Source organism: Oncorhynchus masou, chromosome 16, assembly GCF_036934945.1.
Source record: "Oncorhynchus masou masou isolate Uvic2021 chromosome 16, UVic_Omas_1.1, whole genome shotgun sequence".
Taxonomy (NCBI): domain Eukaryota; kingdom Metazoa; phylum Chordata; class Actinopteri; order Salmoniformes; family Salmonidae; genus Oncorhynchus; species Oncorhynchus masou.
In genome coordinates, this window is record NC_088227.1 from 36,282,902 (window position 1) to 36,306,783 (window position 23,882).

At 45.6% G+C, this 23,882-nt stretch overlaps 1 protein-coding gene across 2 annotated transcripts in view; it reads left to right on the plus strand.

The window, feature by feature from the left end:
• Positions 1–9,780: 9,780 nt before the first annotated feature.
• LOC135557909 (protein PALS1-like) overlaps positions 9,781–23,882 on the plus strand; it is a 29,360-nt gene continuing 15,258 nt past the window's right edge. The window contains exons 1-3 of one of the 2 annotated variants that reach the window (XM_064991609.1): positions 9,781–9,974; positions 14,018–14,576; positions 21,101–21,312. In XM_064991609.1, the coding sequence (XP_064847681.1) occupies positions 14,165–14,576; positions 21,101–21,312 (624 nt within the window). In that variant the 5' untranslated portion in view covers positions 9,781–9,974; positions 14,018–14,164. The remainder of the gene's footprint in view (positions 9,975–14,017; positions 14,577–21,100; positions 21,313–23,882) is intronic. The other variant, XM_064991610.1, reaches the window with a different exon arrangement.

Below are 23,882 nucleotides of genomic sequence, written 5' to 3' on the forward strand. Positions count from 1 at the left end.
TGTGTGTAAGCAAACAGATACTGTGCAGGTGTCGCTGTCTGACTGTCCCTAGAATCACTAACCCTAAAGTAACATGTTTTTTAGCTTAGAAGCGCCAACTAGGGTCATTCTTTTTACTCCAAATTGGTAATGATTGCAAAGAGACACTGTCAAGAAGTAAGACTTTTATATTTTCGTTAACCTTTTGTAACACAAGCAAATGGTTTGAGATCCCCAAAAGAAGCATAAAAAAAATTGTCACACATGTATTTTGATACCGGTACAATCTAATTTGCCAACAATATGGTCACCGATGCAATCAGACTTTTATGGCATTGCCTCGGCATCCTGCTAGCGGGACAACTTCCGGTGAACCTGGAGGACGCGCAATTCAAATAAATAATCATAAAAATTATGTATATTAAACATTTAGGTACATATAAGTGTCTTATATCGGTTGAAAGCTTAAATTCTTGTTGATCTACCTGCACTGTCCGATTTAAAGTAGCTATTACAGTGAAGACATGCCATGTGATTGTTTGAGGACGGCGCCCCACATCAAAACATTTTTTACCGGCACAGATTTCATAAATTCACAAATAGCGATTAAATATTTGCTTACTTTTTGAAAATCTTCCTCTGATTTGTCATACAAAGGGTCCCAGCTATAACATGTAGTGTAGTTCTGTTAGATAAAATCCTTCTTTATATCCCAAAAAGTCTGTTTAGTTGGCGCCATCGATTTGAGTAATCCACTCGTTCAACATGCGGAGAAAGGAATGCGAAACCCTACCCCTCAACTTTGTTTCAATAAGTCAAAATAAGTTTCTATTTACTCCTCGGATACTCTAAAATATAATCAAACTATAATATTTCTCACGGAAAGAAGTATGTTCAATAGGATACCGATTTTAGCAGGTGCGTCCTCTCTTCATGGCGCGCGCAAAAACGAATTTCCAAGACTGTGTCCCTGTACTAAAACTGATATTTCTTATTCGTTTTTGAAATTACAAGCCTGAAACCTTGAACATGGACTGCTGACCATGTGGAAGCCATAGGAATTGCATCCAGGGAGTTGATTTTCAGTATGACCTTATACTTGCCATTGTAAGAGGATGGTCTCTCTCAACAAAAAAACATCAGGTTGGTTTTTCTTTGGATTTTCTCCTACTATATCTATTGTGTTATATTCTCCTACATTATTTTAACATTTCTACAAACTTCAAAGTGTTTTCTTTCCAATGGTACCAATTAATGCATATCCTTGCTTCAGGGCCTGAGCAACAGGCAGTTTACTTTGGGCATGTCATTCAGGTGGAAATTGAGAAAAAGGGGCCTAGCCCTAAGAAGCTTTAGTTATTAAAAGACCTTTGCTTGCTAATCTAAAAAAAGGAAATATTACTGTTTGCCCCTCTTGAGACACTATAGCATCAACATAGGCAGTATACACTTCCTCAAAATAGTCAGAATTAATCTAAGATAAATCATGAAATCTGTAATAAATGTTGTTATTGGCAAGGAGATCTTAGTCGCAAAATTTTACGACTAACTAATGAAAACATTCGCATAAAATGAATTATCTCTTGTTGAATGACAAGCACCGACAAAGATGCATAGACTTCGGCTACCGAACTTCGATTTCCCTCAAGAAAAAATATTGTGTGCTCCAACAGCTGAAAAAAACTCTGCTGACACAAAATGTCATAATATACAGTGCCTTCTGTAAGTATTCAGATCCCTTGACTTTTACCACATTTTGTTACATTACAGCCTTATTCTAAAATGTTTTGTTTTTTATCTCTGCAATCTACACACAATAGCCCATAATGACAAAGCAAAAACAGGTTTTCAGAAATGTTTGCTAATTTATAAAAAATAGAAACATAACATTTACATAAGTATTCAGACCCTTTACACAGTACTTTGTTGAAGCACCTTTGGTAGCGATTACAGTATCAAGTGTTCTTGGGTATGATGCTACAAGCTTGGCACACCTGTATTTGGGGAGTTTCTCCCATTCTTCTCTGCAGATCCTCTCAAGCTCTGTCAGGTTGGATGGGGAGTGTTGCTGCACAGCTATTTTCAGGTCTCCAGAGGCTCAAGTCCATGTTCTGACTGGGCCACTTAAGGACATTCAGAGACTTGTCCCAAAGAGACTCCGGCGTTGTCTTGGCTGTGTGCTTAGTGTCGTTGTCCTGTTGTGAAGGTGAACCTTCTCCCCAGTCTGAGGTCCTGAGTGCTCTGGAGCAGGCTTTCATCAAAGATCTCTCTGTGCTTTGCTCCGTTCATCTTTGCCTCGATTCTGACTAGTCTCCCAGTCCCTGCCTTTGAAAAACATCCACACAGCATGATGCTGCCACCACCATGCTTCACAGTAGGGATGTTGCCAAGTTTCCTCCAGATGTGACGCTTGGCATTCAAACCAAAGAGTTCAATCTTGGTTTCAACGGACCAGAGAATCTTGTTTCTCATGGTCTTGAGTCTTTAGGTGCCTTTTGGCAAACTCCAAGTGGGCTGTCATGCCTTTTACTGAGGAGTGGCATCTGTCTGGCCACTCTACCATAAAGGCCTGATTGGTGGAGTGCTGCAGAGATGGTTGTCCTTCTGGAAAGTTCTCCCATCTCTACAGGGGACCTCTGGAGCTCTGTCAGAGTGACCATCGTGTTCTTGGTCACCTCCCTGACCAAGGCCCTTCTCCCCTGATTGCTCAGTTTGGCCGGGCGGCCAGCTCTAGGAAGAGCCTTGGTGGTTCCAAATCTCTTCCATTTAAGAATGATGGAGGCCACTGTGTTCTTCTGGACCTTCAATGCTGCAGATTTTTTTTGTACCCTTCCCCAGATCTGTGCCTCGACACAATCCTGTCTCGGAATTCCAATTTCTTGGACCTCATGGCTTTGTTTTTGCTCTGACGTACACTGTCAGCTGACCTTATATAGACAGGTGTGTGCCTTTCCAAATCATGTCCAATCAATTGAATTTTCCCCAGGTGAACTCAAATCAAGTTGTAGAAACATCTCAAGGATGATCCATAGAAACAGGATACACCTGAGCTGAGTTTTGAGTTTCATAGTAAATGGTCTAAATACTTGGTAATAAGGTATGTTTTTTTGGTTTTATTAATTTGCAAACATTTCTAATAACCTGTTTTCACGTTGTCATTATGGGGTATTGTGTGTAGATTGCTGAAATATAAAAAGAGTTTAATCCATTATGGAATAAGGCTGTAACGTAACATGGAACAAGCCAGGGGGTCTGAATACTTTCCCAAGGCCCTGTATATGCCAACTGTTCCAACTGGGAAGCATGCGACAGGCTTAACCCAGGTAGCAAAACCTTTCCTCACACTTTGGCGGATACTACCTTGCATTCTGCCAAACAGTCTTGGCGGATACTACCTTGCATTCTGCCAAACAGTCTTGGCGGATACTACCTTGCATTCTGCCAAACAGTCTTGCGATCACCACAACCTGGCCTGGGGCAGGGGATAAGGCCTGTTTCAGGGACTTGTTTCTGAAGACCATCCTTCACAGTAAGTTTTGATATTATGAAATGTATTACACTTGTTTTCTCTACTTTTTAAGTTAAATCTTAAACTCATGTGTAAGACCATGTGCGATTCAAATGTAACTCGATGTTCTTTCTTTGTGTATAGGAGCCATTCTGACGATCTCCGCAACCCGAGGTGCCATGGTTCAGGGGTCCAGATTCAGGTCACCGTTACCTGAAAGGCGCCTCCAGTTCAGGCAGGAGGCTGAGGCGCACAGAGGAAAGGGATCTGCTGCAGTGAGTGTCAACATCAAGTCTCAGACCACCTGTCTCTAAACACAGAACTGTAACAAACAGCTGAACCCTGGGCTGACTCCTGCATCCTACCACACACTTACCATTTATTCATATTCTGTACACAGAACTGTAACAAACAGCTGAACCCTGGGCTGACTCCTGCATCCTACCACACACTTACCATTTATTCATATTCTATACACAGAACTGTAACAAACAGCTGAACCCTGGGCTGACTCCTGCATCCTACCACACACTTACCATTTATTAATATTCTGTACACAGAACTGTAACAAACAGCTGAACCCTGGGCTGACTCCTGCATCCTACCACACACTTACCATTTATTCATATTCTGTACACAGAACTGTAACAAACAGCTGAACCCTGGGCTGACTCCTGCATCCTACCACACACTTACCATTTATTAATATTCTGTACACAGAACTGTAACAAACAGCTGAACCCTGGGCTGACTCCTGCATCCTACCACACACTTACCATTTATTCATATTCTGTACACAGAACTGTAACAAACAGCTGAACCCTGGGCTGACTCCTGCATCCTACCACACACTTACCATTTATTCATATTCTGTACACAGAACTGTAACAAACAGCTGAACCCTGGGCTGACTCCTGCATCCTACCACACACTTACCATTTATTCATATTCTGTACACAGAACTGTAACAAACAGCTGAACCCTGGGCTGACTCCTGCATCCTACCACACACTTACCATTTATTCATATTCTGTACACAGAACTGTAACAAACAGCTGAACCCTGGGCTGACTCCTGCATCCTACCACACACTTACCATTTATTCATATTCTGTACACAGAACTGTAACAAACAGCTGAACCCTGGGCTGACTCCTGCATCCTACCACACACTTACCATTTATTCATATTCTGTACACAGAACTGTAACAAACAGCTGAACCCTGGGCTGACTCCTGCATCCTACCACACACTTACCATTTATTCATATTCTGTACACAGAACTGTAACAAACAGCTGAACCCTGGGCTGACTCCTGCATCCTACCACACACTTACCATTTATTCATATTCTGTACACACTGAAATCAGTTTTGTCTTCCGGGCCAATGCAATATTTATGTCACCATACTTCACTTCTCATGTATATACTTTCACATGTTTCTATGCTGTTATTACACTCACTGTGCGCATGGGAAAACAATGTCCTACTATATCCCTATAGGCCATTTTTTATATTCTTTTTATTTGTGTCTTATTTTCTTTTATCTGCATGCCTCTTGTACTTGATTTAGTTTATTTTGTATTTTTACATTAGTATGTTATACACTGAGTACACATGGGACTGCTGAGGGGAGGACGGCTCATAATAATGGAATGGCATCAAACAAATGGAAACCATGGAAACCATGTGTTTTATGCATTTGATACCATTCCACTGATTCCGCTCCAGTCGTTACCACGAGCCCGTCCTCCCCAATTAAGGTGCCACCAACCTCCTGTGACTGAGGATACAAAACATTAAGGACACCTACTATTTCCATGACATAGACTGACCAGGTGAATCCAGGTGAAAGCTATGATCCCTTATAGATGTCCCTTATAAATCCACTTCAATCGGTGTAGATATAGCGTAGTGTAACGTTTTTCTTGAGTTGAAGGAGAGGCGGACCAAAATACAGCGTGGTTTCTATTCATGGTTCTTTAATAAAGAAAACTATACCTGAATAGACTAACAAAACAATAAACGTGAGAAAACCTAAACAGCCCTATCTGGTGCAAACACAGAGACAGGAACAATCACCCACAAACACACAGTGAAACCCAGGCTACCTAAGTATGATTCTCAATCAGAAACAACTAATGACACCTGCCTCTGATTGAGAACCATACGAGGCCGAAACATAGAAATACCCAAATCATAGAAAAACAAACATAGACTGCCCACCCCAACTCACGCCCTGACCATACTAAATAATGACAAAACAAAGGAAATAAAGGTCAGAACGTGACAAGGAGGAGGCAGGTTAAAGAAGGATTTCTAAGTCTTGAGACAATTGACACATGGAGTGTGTATGTGTGCCTTACAGAGGGTGAACAGGAAGACAAAATATTTAAGTGCCTTTGAACGGGGTATGGTAGTAGATGCCAGGCGCACTGGTTTGTGTCAAGCAATGTAACGCTGCTGAGTTTTTCATGCTCAACAGTTTCCTGTGTGTATCAAGAATGGTCCACCACCTAAAGGACATCCAGAAAACTTGACACAGCTGTGGGAAGCATTGGCCAACATGACTGGCGGCACTGGCGGCCCCTGGCTGACTGGCAGCACTGGCGGCGCCGGGCAGACTGGCGGCGCTGGGCAGACTGGCGGCACTGGCGACTCCTTGCAGACTGGCGGCACTGGCGGCTCCTTGCAGACTGGCGGCGCTGGGCAGACTGGCGGCACTGGCGGCTCTTTGCAGACTGGCGGCGCTGGGCAGACTGGCGGCACTGGCGGCTCTTTGCAGACTGGCGGCACTGGCGGCTCTTTGCAGACTGGCGGCGCTGGGCAGACTGGCGGCACTGGCGCGCTGGGCAGACTGGCGGCACTGATGGCGCTGGGCAGACGGGAAGCTCCGGCAACGCTGGAGAGGAAGGCTCTGGAAGCGCTGGACTGAGTAGCTCTGGCGCCTCTGGAATGAGGGGCTCTAGCGCCTCTGGACTGAGGGGCGGGAGCTCTGGCAGCGCCGAACAGGCGGGAGACTCCGGCAGCGCCGTGGAGGAGGAAGGCTCTTGCAGCGCCGTGGAGGAGGAAGGCTCTTGCAGCGCCGGAGAGGCGGGAGACTCCGGCTACGCTGGAGAGGAGGAAGGCTCCGGCAGCACTGGACAGGTGGGAGCACCTGTAGGGATGAGACGGAGAGACAGCCTAGTGCGGGGGGCTGCCACCGGAGGGCTGGTGCTTGGAGGTGGTACCGGATAGACCGGACCGTGCAGGCGCACTGGAGCTCTTGAGCACCGAGCCTGCCCAACCTTACCCGGTTGAATGCTCCCAGTTGCCCTGCCAGTGCTGCGAGGTGGAATAGCCCGCACTGGGCTATGCAGGCGAACCAGGGACACCGTGCGCAAGGCTGGTGCCATGTAAGCCGGCCCGAGGAGACGCACTGGAGACCAGATGCGTAGAGCCGGCTTCATGGCGCTTGGCTCGATGCTCACTCTAGCCCGGCCGATACGAGGAGCTGGAATGTATCGCACCGGGCTATGCACACTCACTGGGGACACCGTGCACTCCACCGCATAACACGGTGCCTGCCCGGTCTCTCTCGCCCCCCGGTAAGCACAGGAAGTTGGCGCAGGTCTCCTACCTGGCTTCGCCACACTTCATGTGTGCCCCCCCAAGACATTTTTGGGGCTGACACTCGGGCTTCCATCCACGCCCACGCTCTTCCATCCACGCTTCCATCCACGCTCTTCTTTGGGGCGGCGATATTCTCCAGGCTGTGCCCAGGGTCCTTTTCCGTCCTCCCATGTCCATTCCTCCTCGCGCTGCTCCTGCTGCCGCTTCTCCTGCTGCACCTTGGGGCGGCGACACTCCCCTGGTTTTGCCCAGGGTCCTCTCCCGTTGAGGATTTCTTCCCAAACTTTATTTCGCTGCTCCTGCTGCTGCCTGTTACCACGCCGCTTGGTCCTGTTGTGGTGGGTGATTCTGTAACGGTTTTCTTGAGTTGAAGGAGAGGCGGACCAAAATGCAGCGTCGTTTCTATTCATGGTTCTTTAATAAAGACAACTATACATGAATAGACTAACAAAACAATAAACGTGAGAAAACCTAATAACACCTAGTAACACTGTAATTCATTAATCATATGCTGTCATCCCTAGTAACACTGTAATTCATTAATCATATGCTGTCATCCCTAGTAACACTGTAATTCATTAATCATATGCTGTCATCCCTAGTAACACTGTAATTCATTAATCATATGCTGTCATCCCTAGTAACACTGTAATTCATGAATCATATGCTGTCATCCCTGCTCCTCTGTTCTGACCTCTTTCTCTTTCTGTCTTTGACACTTTCTCGCACCCCTCTCCCCACCTCATCTTTCTTCCTCTGTTATTATAGTGCACACCAGATATGCATTAAAGTACAGATTGAACTTGTATTGATAATATAATATTATAATATTTATAATGCATGTATTATGTATTTATAACACTTGGATAATGAACTTCTTTTAGTAAAGAATTCTCTACTGGAATTTGTTCTCATTCTCTGCTGGTTGAAATGAAGTCTCTCATTTGATGAAATACTACACCTATCCTGTGTCCTCAGATCAATGGAGATTGAGGAAATGAGATGGTGAGATGAACCTGTTTTAGAGTATTTACATGATGCATAGGAAGTGTAATGCACTGTTTTTTTATTCTAGTTCTGCATGTATGAATTACAAATCAGCCTTTAACTAGTTAAATCATGTGTTCCAGTCTATTGCAGAGTTCAATGTGTACCCATTGATGTCCCAGGATCGGTAAACCCTGTTGAAGTGTATAATTGTAAGACATACATGCAGACACAGCATCATTCAAATACTGGAGTTTGATACTCCTGGTATTGGATATGACTGAAAAATAATGTCTCACAGACATTCATACCTGAACCACACCTTTATTTGCCAAGGTATAGTACATGATCAGCGATTATATTCAATGACAGGCTACAATGTGGGGGAACTCATGCTTGGAAATAACTACATGTATATATGACTTGCATCCTTATTGCAAAATAAATAATAATAATAATAAATAATATTCTCCTCAATCGATAGGCTTCATTGATGCCATTTAAAGTCAATACAACCGGCCATGATAGCTGAGGTTCATAGCTAGCAAGCTAATTTTGACTTTATAAGATTAACATTTAACAGTCATTTTCTGCCATTTTTGGGGAATTAATGATTAATTGGTTGAGGCAATTAAAACCACTGTTCTGAACTCCATATTTATACCGAATGTTTTAGGGTCCATATACAGATCGGCTAAATAGCTAGCGACATCCATAGGCATACAGGTATTTTTATAATCCACTACACAATAAGCAAGAAAATAATTAGCTAGCTACATTACTTCAACTGCATTGCATGGCAAATATCAGCAAGGCAAGTTTACAAAATCGTACATTTAATTTGCAGTAAATGCTTTCCTTACGAAAAAACATAGCAGTCAGAGTTCAAAACAACATCCTTGTTTTGAAGTGCATTTATTTATTTCACCTTTATTTAACCAGGTAGGCTAGTTGAGAACAAGTACACTGCAGTTATTCTGAAATGCTTGTCCAAAATACAACCATCAACTGTAGTTACTGCACTTTTTGCTGCAGTTTAAAAAGGTTTTAGCTAGCTAGACTCTTGACATCCACTGTTTCACAAAACCACAGCCTGGTTTTCTGGCTTTGTCAGGAGTGTCGCCCCCTAGTGTACGTGAGCGGTGAGGTGATGGGCAAAAAGGCTGTCGCACCGCGGCACCACGCTGGCGGGAATCCGGTCTCCAGAGTGCTCTTTGCTAACAGGGTTGGAAAGCCTATGCAAGATGTATTGTTTTGCATTTCTCCGTATTGACACATAAATCATGGTAAATAGTGTGTCTGTAACTAGACAAAGTCCTTACATTTCAGAAGGATAGAAACATGTTTTCGAAATTATGACATTTTTGATCCCTTGTTTAATTTTAGGGTTAATTACGTCCTTTCTTTATGGACTTTTAATGCGCACGGCAGGTAAAGTAACTATCATTCTACTCGTCACATATGATCGTGAGGTGCATACTGTACTGTCTGTTCTCCATAACTCCACTAATTCTGACCAAAGTCGTGTTTTTTAAATATTTATCCTATATATTGGCTTTGTATATCCAGCTAAAAGTAGTTCACTATTTGTGGAATTAGGATGTGAAGTTATCACATGCTATTGAAAGACAAACACTGTCGCTCATGACCATTGATATGGTAAAGTCATTGGCGCCGTGGAGTTGCCTGGGGACACTCAAACATCATGCGCAGTTACTCTGCAATGATGCAAGCTGTCCCAACTCACCACACACCCGCGAAGTGCGATCAACCAGCGAGAAGAATAAAGACGATACGCTCATCTTGAACATGTTATGTGGGCTAAAGAACAGGTATTTTAGAACCATTGCGCATTACCGGATTCATTAATTTTTAAATACATGGAAGCGGTGAGTAGACTTCTTAGATTTAAGACGGTAGAGTCCGATCGGATTGTCTAGAAACATTTATTTGAAAACTAAGTTCGCCAACAGTATCGGTGCAATTTGTGTGTGTATGTGTGTGTGTAATGACCATCTCGCGGTTGGTATTCGAACGTTTCTATTAAAGCAATCACAAACACCAAAATCACAAGCCTACAACGGCATCAATTTAACTTATATCAAATGTTGCTGTATTTCACACGTTAAAGTTGATGTGGAAACAGTACAGGACAGATCTGCACTCCAATGAGGCTATATTTGTTGTAGTGCTGCTATCCATGTTATGAGAACATGTTGCTTCCAGTAGTAGCCCCGCTATTTGAACGTGTTGAATAGACATTTAATAATAGCTTTAGCCAACAGTGAAAGCTCACAGTTATCAAAGTAACTCTAAGAATGACTTATTTTAACTATGAAAACATGGCTGTTCTTCTGTAGCCTAAATTAATTATATAGATACATTTCTATGTATCTACATTTCAGAGGCCAAAGTTGAAAACCTTTATTTTTTTCGTCACCCTTTTGACTCATGAGTCCACCTGACATTTAAAGCCATTTAATACAGACTTAAACAATTGACTCCGGGGCATGAGTGATTAGTCACTCTGACAAGTAGCCTAGCCACCAGCTGTAAGGAACAGTATTTAATTAGCCACCAATTTGAACCTGTTTTCCCAAAGGGGCCCCTCTTATCAACTTCCTCCTCAATTAATCAGTAAGCTAGGAGCTAGTGTAATTACAGCCACCGATGAGCCCAGAGCCATACGGTCTAGTCTAGGACCTACTGTTGGTGAACTCATGTTCTACACTTATAAATTATATGAGTGAAGATAATCAAATTGATGCCTACATTTAGGATAAAGTTACCCCCACAAAGGGTGTGTATGCACGCGTGTTTGTGTGCTTGCCTGCATATGCGTGTGTGTGTGTGTGTGTGTACGTTCAAAGCTTAATTTACACAAAGTAATCTCATCAGAACCTATGCCAGCTCCCATGGTCTCTCCTCAGTGTCATGCTGCTGACAGAGCTGAAGTCTGCAGAACTACATTAGACCATGAGATGCTTCCTCCCCAGGCTTAACCAAACCCACGGGAGAGGAACAGATGGTGCTGGTGGCTCACTGTGGCCGTCTGTATTGTTTGTCAGCCTCGCTGTGCTCTAAACAGTGCTAAATACCTAGATACGGGAGGGGGAGAAGAGAGCTAGGGTATTAGGGGGGAGGAGGGGGAGAGAGTAGACCTGCCAGACATGATTAGCTGGTCCCGGGGGTGAAGGGGTTAGGATTGCCATGTGTGTTTGTCGTGCCTGGCTGCCTCTCTCTGACAGAAGGAACTTCAGAGGTGTCTGTCCAAGAAAAGCTAAGAACTGCCCCAAAAAATCTTGAATTATTACATTGATGACATGTTATTTCCTGTTCAAGCCATTTAACTTTCCTTTGTCATTCATGTTAGTTCTAGACAATACTGTTTGCTTACTTATTTATGTAGTTCCCTTGCAGCATCCGGTCTGACTGGGTCTTGATTGGATTGGGTGGACATTTTGAAAGCCAGCTGATGTTTGTGTATTGAAACGCCCCATACACTCCCTGAGTAACATTCCTAGCTTTTTGCTTCTCCATTCTACTGTCCCTAACCAGACAAAACTTCAGCTTTGTGAGAACGTTTTCCTTGCATCTTGAAATGCATATAATCCTCACACACAAAAAAAAAACTTGCTCCTCATTCTTTGTCTCTTTCTGAAGAAAAATAATTATACAATTTGGCCTTTAAAAAAACACTTGCAAGTTCAGATGCCCTTGAGTATGGTGTACACACCAGCTCACTTTATTTCCCTAGTGAACATCTAATAGTCATACAATCATATAGTTGGTTAATCCAGATTAATACTGGGTAACATCCTGAAAATAGATTGTAATCCACAGCAGCAATGGCAGATCAGGTTGGTTGTATACTCGTAATATACAGGTTCTGGTTGAATGCATTATGATGCACTTCCTGTCTCATGTTATATCCCTATAATGACTGTAGATTAATAAAATCAGCCTGAAGGACCCAGGGAGCAAAGATGTAAGTGGTGATGGGGTATTAGATGACAGAGAGATATTCAGGCAAGGACAGGTGGGGACAGAGTGACAGGGATGGGGACTCAAGGGATTGGGACAGGAAAGTGAGGGCAGGCCAGGGAGGTTGCCATGTGTGGAGTTAGATTAGCTCTTCTGTTGACAGTAAACTAGGAGGAGGGGGAATAAAATGGTGGTTAGGTATATAGTAGGTGGTTCTGGTAGTAATGTATGTAGTAGGTGGTTCTGGTAGTAATGTATGTAGTAGGTGGTTCTGGTAGTAATGTATATAGTAGGTGGTTCTGGTAGTAATGTATATAGTAGGTGGTTCTGGTAGTAATGTATATAGTAGGTGGTTCTGGTAGTAATGTATATAGTAGGTGGTTCTGGTAGTAATGTATGTAGTAGGTGGTTCTGGTAGTAATGTATATAGTAGGTGGTTCTGGTAGTAATGTATGTAGTAGGTGGTTCTGGTAGTAATGTATATAGTAGGTGGTTCTGGTAGTAATGTATATAGTAGGTGGTTCTGGTAGTAATGTATATAGTAGGTGGTTCTGGTAGTCATGTATATAGTAGGTGGTTCTGGTAGTAATGTATATAGTAGGTGGTTCTGGTAGTCATGTATATAGTAGGTGGTTCTGGTAGTCATGTATATAGTAGGTGGTTCTGGTAGTCATGTATATAGTAGGTGGTTCTGGTAGTAATGTATATAGTAGGTGGTTCTGGTAGTAATGTATATAGTAGGTGGTTCTGGTAGTAATGTATGTAGTAGGTGGTTCTGGTAGTAATGTATGTAGTAGGTGGTTCTGGTAGTAATGTATGTAGTAGGTGGTTCTGGTAGTAATGTATGTAGTAGGTGGTTCTGGTAGTAATGTATGTAGTAGGTGGTTCTGGTAGTAATGTATGTAGTAGGTGGTTCTGGTAGTAATGTAGGTGGTTCTGGTAGTAATGTATATAGTAGGTGGTTCTGGTAGTAATGTATATAGTAGGTGGTTCTGGTAGTAATGTATGTAGTAGGTGGTTCTGGTAGTAATGTATGTAGTAGGTGGTTCTGGTAGTAATGTAGGTGGTTCTGGTAGTAATGTATATAGTAGGTGGTTCTGGTAGTCATGTATATAGTAGGTGGTTCTGGTAGTAATGTATATAGTAGGTGGTTCTGGTAGTAATGTATGTAGTAGGTGGTTCTGGTAGTAATGTATGTAGTAGGTGGTTCTGGTAGTAATGTAGGTGGTTCTGGTAGTAATGTATATAGTAGGTGGTTCTGGTAGTAATGTATATAGTAGGTGGTTCTGGTAGTAATGTAGTGTAGTAGGTGGTTCTGGTAGTAATGTATATAGTAGGTGGTTCTGGTAGTAAGGTCCGGAGGGCTGTGGTGTATTTCTTTGCCTTGGTTCTGGTAGTAAGGTCCGGAGGGCTGTGGTGGTGTATTTATTTCCCTTGGTTCTGGTAGTAAGGTCCGGAGGGCTATGGTGGTGTATTTATTTGCCTTGGTTCTGGTAGTAAGGTCCGGAGGGCTGTGGTGGTGTATTTATTTGCCTTGGTTCTGGTAGTAAGGTCCGGAGGGCTGTGGTGGTGTATTTATTTGCCTTGGTTCTGGTAGTAAGGTCCGGAGGGCTGTGGTGTAATTCTTTGCCGTCAAAATTGGCAGAAACAGTAGACGATGCAGGACACAGCATTTACTATGACGGCTGCGCCCCGCGTCCACAGCTGTCATCGTAAATGCTGTGTACTGTATGCCACCAGTTTGAGACCCCTGGAGTACATAACACATATATTGTGGCTGTAATAATGAATAGTGTAAATTTGATAAGAAGGAGGTAAATGTTGGTAGCCTCTCATCAAATTTCATAGGCCTAGCTAGCTAGCTATCACAAGACTTCACATTATGGCTCACAAGACGAGAACAGTGGTAATGCTGCTCTTCCATCCTAACCCTGCTTATGCATTTCAGAACCTGCTCAGCACCTGAAGACAACTGTCCCAGTTGAAGTGCTATGGCCCCTGCTGCAGTGAAGAGTCCTAGCCTCAGGCCTTCATAGTAGACATTGCCCTATCAACACACACAGGTGTAGTCCAGGGTCAGACTCCCGGAGCAGGGATGATCACTTCTCACCAGAACGGAGGACCCGGATATGTAACAGAGGACCCAATGGGGCCTGTAAATGGCACGGAGGGTCCTGGGAGTGGAGCCAAGCTGCAGCAGAGAGAGAGGGCTGTGGATGTCCCCCCCGGGGACCGGGTGGTGGGAACTGTTAGCAGCATGGTGCAGGGTTGCCGCAGCAGCGCCCAGATGGAGAGGATGCAGCAGTACCAGGAAGAGCTGAGGAGGAAGCGGGAGGAGGACGCCAACAAAGGGAAGCATGAAATCGATCTCAACGCCTCGCTCAGGCTCAAGAAGTTGGCCCAGAACCCAGCCAAGACGGGTATCGACAACCCCACGTTCGAAGCGCCTGAGGCAGGCAAGGAGACCAAGGTTGGGAGCCCCCTGCCTGGTGGGGACACGGCTGCGGGTGAGTAGAATCATGAGTTAATGAAGGGAGGGGGAGGCAAAGGTGTAGGTGGAGGCGAGGGTGAGAGGGGATGGGGTAAAGAGGGGGAGGGGTACCTCTGTGAGAAGAACAATAGAGGTGTTGGGAACTGTCATAAGGATTCTGTGAAACAAAGGAGTCAGAACAGTGTGCAGGGAAAGGGCTGAGCCAGGGTCATTGATAGAGTGTGTGCAGGGAAAGGGCTGAGCCAGGGTCATTGATAGAGTGTGTGCAGGGAAAGGGCTGAGCCAGGGTCATTGATAGAGTGTGTGCAGGGAAAGGGCTGAGCCAGGGTCATTGATAGAGTGTGTGCAGGGAAAGGGCTGAGCCAGGGTCATTGATAGAGTGTGTGCAGGGAAAGGGCTGAGCCAGGGTCATTGATAGAGTGTGTGCAGGGAAAGGGCTGAGCCAGGGCCATTGATAGAGTGTGTGCAGGGAAAGGGCTGAGCCAGGGCCATTGATAGAGTGTGTGCAGGGAAAGGGCTGAGCCAGGGCCATTGATAGAGTGTGTGCAGGGAAAGGGCTGAGCCAGGGCCATTGATAGAGTGTGTGCAGGGAAAGGGCTGAGCCAGGGTCATTGATAGAGTGTGTGCAGGGAAAGGGCTGAGCCAGGGTCATTGATAGAGTGTGTGCAGGGAAAGGGCTGAGCCAGGGTCATTGATAGAGTGTGTGCAGGGAAAGGGCTGAGCCAGGGCCATTGATAGAGTGTGTGCAGGGAAAGGGCTGAGCCAGGGCCATTGATAGAGTGTGTGCAGGGAAAGGGCTGAGCCAGGGCCATTGATAGAGTGTGTGCAGGGAAAGGGCTGAGCCAGGGCCATTGATAGAGTGTGTGCAGGGAAAGGGCTGAGCCAGGGTCATTGATAGAGTGTGTGCAGGGAAAGGGCTGAGCCAGGGTCATTGATAGAGTGTGTGCAGGGAACGGGGCTGAGCCAGGGCCATTGATAGAGTGTGTGCAGGGAAAGGGCTGAGCCAGGGTCATTGATAGAGTGTGTGCAGGGAAAGGGCTGAGCCAGGGCCATTGATAGAGTGTGTGCAGGGAAAGGGCTGAGCCAGGGCCATTGATAGAGTGTGTGCAGGGAAAGGGCTGAGCCAGGGTCATTGATAGAGTGTGTGCAGGGAAAGGGCTGAGCCAGGGCCATTGATAGAGTGTGTGCAGGGAAAGGGCTGAGCCAGGGCCATTGATAGAGTGTGTGCAGGGAAAGGGCTGAGCCAGGGCCATTGATAGAGTGTGTGCAGGGAAAGGGCTGAGCCAGGGCCATTGATAGAGTGTGTGCAGGGAAAGGGCTGAGCCAGGGTCATTGATAGAGTGTGTGCAGGGAAAGGGCTGAGCCAGGGCCATTGATAGAGTGTGTGCAGGGAAAGGGCTGAGCCAGGGCCATTGATAGAGTGTGTGCAGGGAAAGGGCTGAGCCAGGGCCATTGATAGAGTGTGTGCAGGGAAAGGGCTGAGCCAGGGTCATTGATAGAGTGTGTGCAGGGAAAGGGCTGAGCCAGGGCCATTGATAGAGTGTGTGCAGGGAAAGGGCTGAGCCAGGGCCATTGATAGAGTGTGTGCAGGGAAAGGGCTGAGCCAGGGTCATTGATAGAGTGTGTGCAGGGAAAGGGCTGAGCCAGGGCCATTGATAGAGTGTGTGCAGGGAAAGGGCTGAGCCAGGGCCATTGATAGAGTGAGGATGGGGGATTAAAAGTGAATGTCAATGGAAAGGCTCCCTCCATTTAGTCACTTGGAAGTCACTCACTCCCCTCAACTCTGGTAAAGAGGATGGATCCATTTGGAGTGAAACACTTCTGTTTGGAAGTTAATTTTTCAGAGGTATTCTCATTCTGGCATTGCACATGTAGGCCTGAAATATATCTGTTTCATTGGAGGGTGATTGTAAATCATATGAAGGTGGTATAAGATGGCACCGATAGATATGGCGGCTCTGATTCTTGCTCCTAAGCAACTTTGCAGTATTTTTGTTTGTTTGTTATTTCTTACATTATTAGCCCAGAATTGTTTGTGTTATTACATACAGCCGGAAATAACTTTTGGATATCAGAGCAACGGTAACTCATCAGCATTACGACCAGCAATACAACTGTCCTGAATTGTATCCAGTTTAACTTATTCCAGAGGCTGCTTCAAAACACCGCTGACGGAGAAGAGGTATTTGTCGTGGACTAGTACGACTCAGATGTGCACACCATCCACCGCTTCCGAGTATATTACTCGCTAATGTTCAGTCTTTCGATAATAAAGTAGACGAGCTCAGGACGAGGATCTCCTTCCAGAGAGACATCAAGGATTGTAACATACTCAGTTTCACGGAAACATGGCTCTCTCGAGATATTTTATCTCTGTACGTACATCCATCTCGATTCTCAGTATATCGCGCAGACAGGAGTAAAGAACTCTCCGGGAAGAAGAAAGGTGGGGATGTATGTTTCATGATTAACTACTCATGGTGTAATTGTGTTAACATACAGAAACTCAAGTCCTATTGCTCACCCGACCTAGAATACCTCACAATCAAATGCCGACCGCATTACCTCCAAAGAGAATTCTCTTCAGTTATAGTCACAGCCGTGTATATTCCCCCTCAAGCTAATAACATGACGGCCCTCAAATAACTACACTGGACTTTATGCAACCTGGAAACCACATATCCTGAGACGCATTTATTGTAGTTGGGGATTTTAACAAAGCGAATTTGAGGAAAACGCTACCGAAGTTCTACCAACACATTGACTGTAGTACTCGCGCTTTTAAAACATTGGATCACTGCTACTCAACTTTTCGAAATACCTACTAGGCCCTCCCCCGCCCTCCCTTTGGGAAAATCTGATCACAACTTAATTTTGTTCCTGCCTTCCTATAAGCAGAAACTCAAACAGGAAGTACCCGTGCTAAGGTTGACCAATCGGAATCCATGCTTCAAGATTGTTTTGATCATGCGGACTGGGATATGCTGGCAGCCTGGTGACCTAGAGGCCAGAGAGGGAGCACACGTGACACTACCCCCTCCCCGCAGGACGCCAACCAAAATGACAATCCCGGGGATCAGGAGCGGACCGGTCACCCCTGCTGAGGCGCGTGAAACCTGTCAGTCTGGCTGAGACGCGGTAGCATGGCGACCTAGAGTGCTGGAGAGAGAGCATACATGACGGTACCTCCTCCCCGGCGTGTTTGGCTACAGCCGCAGGACGCCAACCAAAGGGACGATCCCGGGGATCAGGAGCGGACCAGTCACCCCTGCTGATGAGCGGGAACCTGTCGCCGGCTGGAGCGCTGGAATCTGACAGACCGGCGGAGGCAGGGGAGCCTGTAGCGACTCCCAGTCCCAACATCATTCCCACCGAGAATAAAGAGAAGAAGAAAAAGCACTCCCTGATGCTTCCCTTAGGTGAGGCATTATTCTGTAACGAGTGCGCTGAGAGTCGGGAAGCAAGTTCAGGGAGTGTTTTAATAAATAAACGGAACATAATACACAACAAGAAAACATGAACAACGCACAGACACGACACAGAAACAGAAACAATAACTCCTGGGGAAGGAACCAACGGGAGTGACATATATAGGGAAGGAACCAACGGGAGTGTCATATATAGGGAAGGTAATCAGGGAAGTGATGGAGTCCAGGTGAGTCTGATGACGCGCAGGTGCGCGTAATGATGGTGACAAGTGTGCGCCATAACGACCTGCCTGGTGACCTAGAGGCCAGAGAGGGAGCACACGTGACAATATGTAATTATTGGCGCAGTCACGTCATATTTTTCAATATAGTGTAGGCCTTCCGTAGGCGACATGAGTCTCACTAGTGTTGAGTAATGTGGTGTAGATCTCATTTATTTAAAGAGCTTATTTATTTATAGCTCAGCATTCAACACCATAGTACCCTCCAAGCTCATCATTACGCTCGGGGCCCTGGGTCTGAACCCCACCCTGTGCAACTGGGTAGGAAACAACACCTCCAATTCGCTGAACCTCAACACAGGGGCCCCACAAGGGTGCGTGCTCAGTCCACTCCTGTACTCACTGTTCACCCATTAATGCATTGCCACGCATGCACGCTTCCAACTCAATCAAGTTTGCAGACAACACAACAGTTGTCACTCCCTGACCATAGTAAGCTGTTAATTCTCTGTTGGTTGGGGCGTGATAGTGACTAGGGTGGGTCATCTAGGTTTTTTGTATGTCTATGTTGGCCTGATATGGTTCCCAATCAGAGACAGCTGTTTATCGTTGTGTCTGATTGGGGATCATATTTAGGTAGCCCTTTCCTCATTTGTGTTTGTGGGGTCTTGTCTACATAGAGTTGCCTGAGTGCACACCAGTAGCTTCACGTTTCGTTTATGCTTTATTGTTTTGTTTTGGTGAGTTTCAGTTTATTAAAAATATGTGGAACTCTATTCATGCTGTGCCTTGGTCTACTCATTACGACGAACGTGACAACAGTAGTAGGCCAGATTACCAACAATGATGAGACTGGGAGAAACAGCCTACTGGGAGAGACAGCCTACTGGGAGAGTGGTGCCAGGAAAGTACCCTCTCACTCAACATGAACAAAACAAAGGAGCTGATCGTGGACTTGGGGAAACAGTGGATGGAGCTCGCCCCTGTCCACATCAATGTGACCACAGTGGGGAAGGTGTAAAGTTTCAAGTTTCTTGGCGTACACATCACTGACAATCTGAAATGGTCCACCCACACAGACAGTGTGGTGAACAAGGTGCAACAGCGTCTCTTCAACCTCAGGAGGCTGAAGAAATTTGGCTTCACCCCTAAAACCCACACAAACTCTTACAGATGCACAATTAAGAGCATTCTGTCGGGCTGTATCAACGCCTGGTATGGCAACTTAACCGCCCTCAACCACAGGGCTCTCCAAAGGGTGGTGCGGTCTGCCCAATGCATCACCGGGGTCAAACTACCTGCCCTGCTGGACACCTACACCCCCGATGTCACAGGAAGGCCTAAAAGATCATCAAGGACATCAACCACCCGAGCCACGGCCTATTCACCCCGCTATCATCCAGAAGGCGAGGTCAGTACAGGTGCATCAAAGCTGGGACCGAGAGACTGGGAAAACAGCTTATATCTCAAGGCCAACAAACTGTTAAATAGCCATCACTAGCTGGCTTCCACCCTGTCATGTAACCCTGCACCTTATATACATACTGGCCACTTTAATAATGGAACACTAGTCACTTTAATAATGGAACACTAGTCACTTTAATAATGGAACACTAGTCACTTTAATAATGTTTACACACTGCTTTACTCAACTCATATGTAAATACTGTATTCTATTCTGCTGTATTTTAGTCAGTGCCACTCTGACATTGCTCAATCTAATATTTATATATTCTTTAATTCCATTATTTTACATTTGTGTGTATCGTTGTGAATCGTTTCGTGTGAATCACTACACCCGCAATAACATTTGCTAAATATGTGTATGTGACCAATAAAATCTCATTTGATTGGATTTTTGATTTGAAGTGAATTTAATATCTTTTGTGAGGTGAAACAAAATTGTTCCTCAGAGAATTTGTTTTCATGTCAGTTGGTTAGCCTTAGAGGAGACAGTAGGTTGTGGTTCTTGCTGCCGACCGGTTTTAGTGGGGGGGACGTGCACATGCGTGCACACACACACACACACACACACACCCTCCCTGCTTCTTCTTATCTCAGGTAAACACCCCTTTATGAGATCACTGTCTAGATAACATTAATCAAGTAAGCTGCTGTAATCGGTGGTTTATATGAAATCCATGTTTTAATCCATGTACCTGGTCAGTTAAACAGAACACCTGCTGGTTTAGAACAGTAGAGGGCCGTGTAAGCAATGCTTTAGCCTCCCTTTCCCCTGGTGTCACTGTGCTCCTCAGAGTCGCTATATGTAGGTGGAACCTTCAGACCAAACTTGATGCAGATGTCATATCCTGTCTGGGGTGCAGAATCCCACTGGTGCGCAACCCCAAACAGGTTTTGGCACCAGAATTGACTTTGGCATGACAATATCCCATTAGTAACGCGACTTTAAAATTCCCACGCTGTCTCTGTGTGAGCAAGCGCTTGCTAGCGCCAGAGAGGTTTGAAACCGAGAGACGTGTGATTTTACTTTCTGAAAATTCCTTGTGGACAAATGTACCACTTTGGTCTGAATGTTAAAGGTCACAGGCATTACAGGAGGTAACAGCATGTTGAACCTCTCTCTCTCTCTGGCCCTAGTAAACAACTCCTCACACAGAGATGAATGACACTGGAAATTAGGCAGTTGAGCCAAATCAACCTCTTTTTCTAATTGTTTTATATTGCTTATTGACTCCTTTGTATTGCACCTTTACCACGTATTGCATTATGGTGTTATTGTTGAGATTTAAATTTGGACTTCTTTTGATATTTTACTGCACAGTTGAGATGTAGTTCGCAAGTAAGCATTTCACTGCACCGTTTACACCCCGCTGTATCCTGTGAATATGCCGAATACATTTTGATTTGATTTCCCTACTTTTACCCAGAGCTGGAAGATCTGCTGGAGGCCCTACGACGGGTGCAGAGCTGCCTAGTGGACACCCAATCGCAGGCCGACGTGGCTCTGGTGCTGGGCATGCTGCACAAGGAGGACTTCCAGAGCGCCTTCACCATCCACAGTGCCGTGACCCGGCAGATGCAGCCGCGCGGCAGCCCGCCCTTGCCCCTCACCTCCCAGGCCCAGGGCCTCTGCCTGGAGGTAGAGTGAAATGCTCCAGCACTCTAGTGATCTTGATTTGATCTAGAAATGAAATGGATCTTCTATCACCGATGTATTGGTCAGAAGGTAGGGGGAGAAAAAAGGAGGTAAGGTATCAGGAGGGAGGTGGAGGAAGGTTTGGAGAAGAGGATTTGGGGGAGGAGAGAAGGATATGTGGGTTAAGGAGATATGTTGGGCAATGAAGAATAGCTGGGCAGGGAAGTTGAGAGAGATGGGAAGAAGAAGAATGAGGATGAGAGAAGGATATGTGGGTTAAGGAGATATGTTGGGCAATGAAGAACAGCTGGGCAGAGAAGTTGAGAGAGATGGGAAGAAGGAGAAGGAGGATGAGAGGAGGGTGACAGAGAAACTACAAAGAAATAAGGGTAAAGGAAGCCAGGTACATAACTGTTGATTAGAGATGCAGTCTCATATTGACTTGGAAATGATCCTTGGTGTGTTGGAACTAGATTCCCCCTCTCACGTGTTGTTTCCTGCTTCCATGGCATCACCATTAAAGGGATAGTACACACAAGCTGTCCCTGTAGACTTCCAGTCATTGTGTTAATGCTAGCAGTTGCTCTTGAAACGACCTTAAACGTCCTTTATTAAACTGCACACAGGGACATAACCATGGTCTCTGAGAAGTGCTTGACTTGGGCAGAAGCTCGCCGGAGCCGAGTACCGGCACGTCAAATGTTCTACTGCTTGAGCTCCTGTTCCTCTTGGATACTATTAGCTCAAAAGTATTGTGACGGTCATGCACCTAAATGTAAACAAAATGAGTACCGGGACCTATTTCAGTCCAAGTCAAGCACTTTCTCTGAGTAAGTAGAAAAAAAGACTTCATCGCCAAAATGTTGCACTATCCGGTTAAACATCTCACAGAATGTCACAGCTGGGGGTAATGTTACCCTCTAGCAGGAGTGACAGAGTAACACAAACTCATCACTGTGTCCACATCTGTCTAACCACTCTCTAACTGACTCCTTCAGTGAATTAATACAAAAAATACCATAGGTCTCTGCCATAGCACAACCAGCTGTGATTGACCTGTGGGTCTATACATTGTCTATTCCATACATATCCATCATTCATTGTTCTGTACAGCCACATAGTCTGTCCGATAGCCTGTTATGCTGCAGTCCTGTAGATCTAGCTAACCTCTCACCACGTTCAGGTCCTTAGGATCCCATATGCCATGATGGAATGTATTACGTGCTGGTCCAGCTAGAACAAACAGTGTGACTTCTATCAGACCATGGTTCAAATAGTATTAGCTTTTCTTTCAAATGATTTAGCTGCACTTGACTGAGCTTGCCTGGCGCGTTGGAACCAAAGTGTAAACCTCGCCCATGTGGCACTCGGCAGCAGGCTCAATAAAATACTCAGGCATTTTAATGAAAATAAATAGTACTTGGACCCAGGTCTGATTTCTATAGGAAAGCTGGCTGTGAACCAGTCAACATATGATAACTGACAAAGAGGCTGCTTTTAAGGGTTCATTTGGACTGAAAATAGCACATCGGTACCATTGCTCTTGTGATGTGAACATTAAGGACACGCGTGTAGGCTTTCGGAGGAGGACCTCGGTCAGTGAGATACTGATCTTACACACACACACACACACACACACACACACACACACACACACACACACACACACACACACACACACACACACACACACACACACACACACACACACACCATCTTTGTTCATACAGTAAATACATGCAGACACTCACCCAGAGCAGCTGGCACAGCGCCAGGAGATACTTAGCAAGGTGGTAATAGTTTGAGACAGTGGACGGTGTGTCTAAACTAAGTGGCTGGTGGCGTGGGCCTTCATAATTGGCCCTCGGGGCCAGGTAATCTCCCAGCAGCCCCGGGGCCTGGAAGGAAGTGGCCGAGGATCTGCCACAGCCAGAAAAAGAAACTCCAGCAGCTTACAGGGTAGAGGGGCATGGGCTGGAGGGAGGTGGAGAGGAGAGGAGGAGGCTGGGGGGGGAAAGTGTGTCACCTCATTACAGAGAGCTTTGATTAGTGTAAAGGATGAGCTAAGATAGAGCCAGGGAGTGGGAGGGAGGAGTGCTAGAGAGAGGGATAGAGGGGGAGGAGGATATAGGGAGGGGGGATAGAGGTATAGAGGGAGTGAGACGGATGGATGAGAGGAAGGAGGGAGGAGGGATAGAGGGGGAGGGGGATAGAGGTATAGAGGGAGTGAGACGGATGGATGAGAGGAAGGGGGAGGAGGATATAGGGAGGGGGATAGAGGTATAGAGGGAGTGAGACGGATGGATGAGAGGAAGGGGGAGGAGGATATAGGGAGGGGGATAGAGGTATAGAGGGAGTGAGACGGATGGATGAGAGGAAGGGGGAGGAGGATATAGGGAGGGGGATAGAGGTATAGAGGGAGTGAGACGGATGGATGAGAGGAAGGGGGAGGAGGATATAGGGAGGGGGATAGAGGTATAGAGGGAGTGAGACGGATGGATGAGAGGAAGGGGGAGGAGGATATAGGGAGGGGGATAGAGGTATAGAGGGAGTGAGACGGATGGATGAGAGGA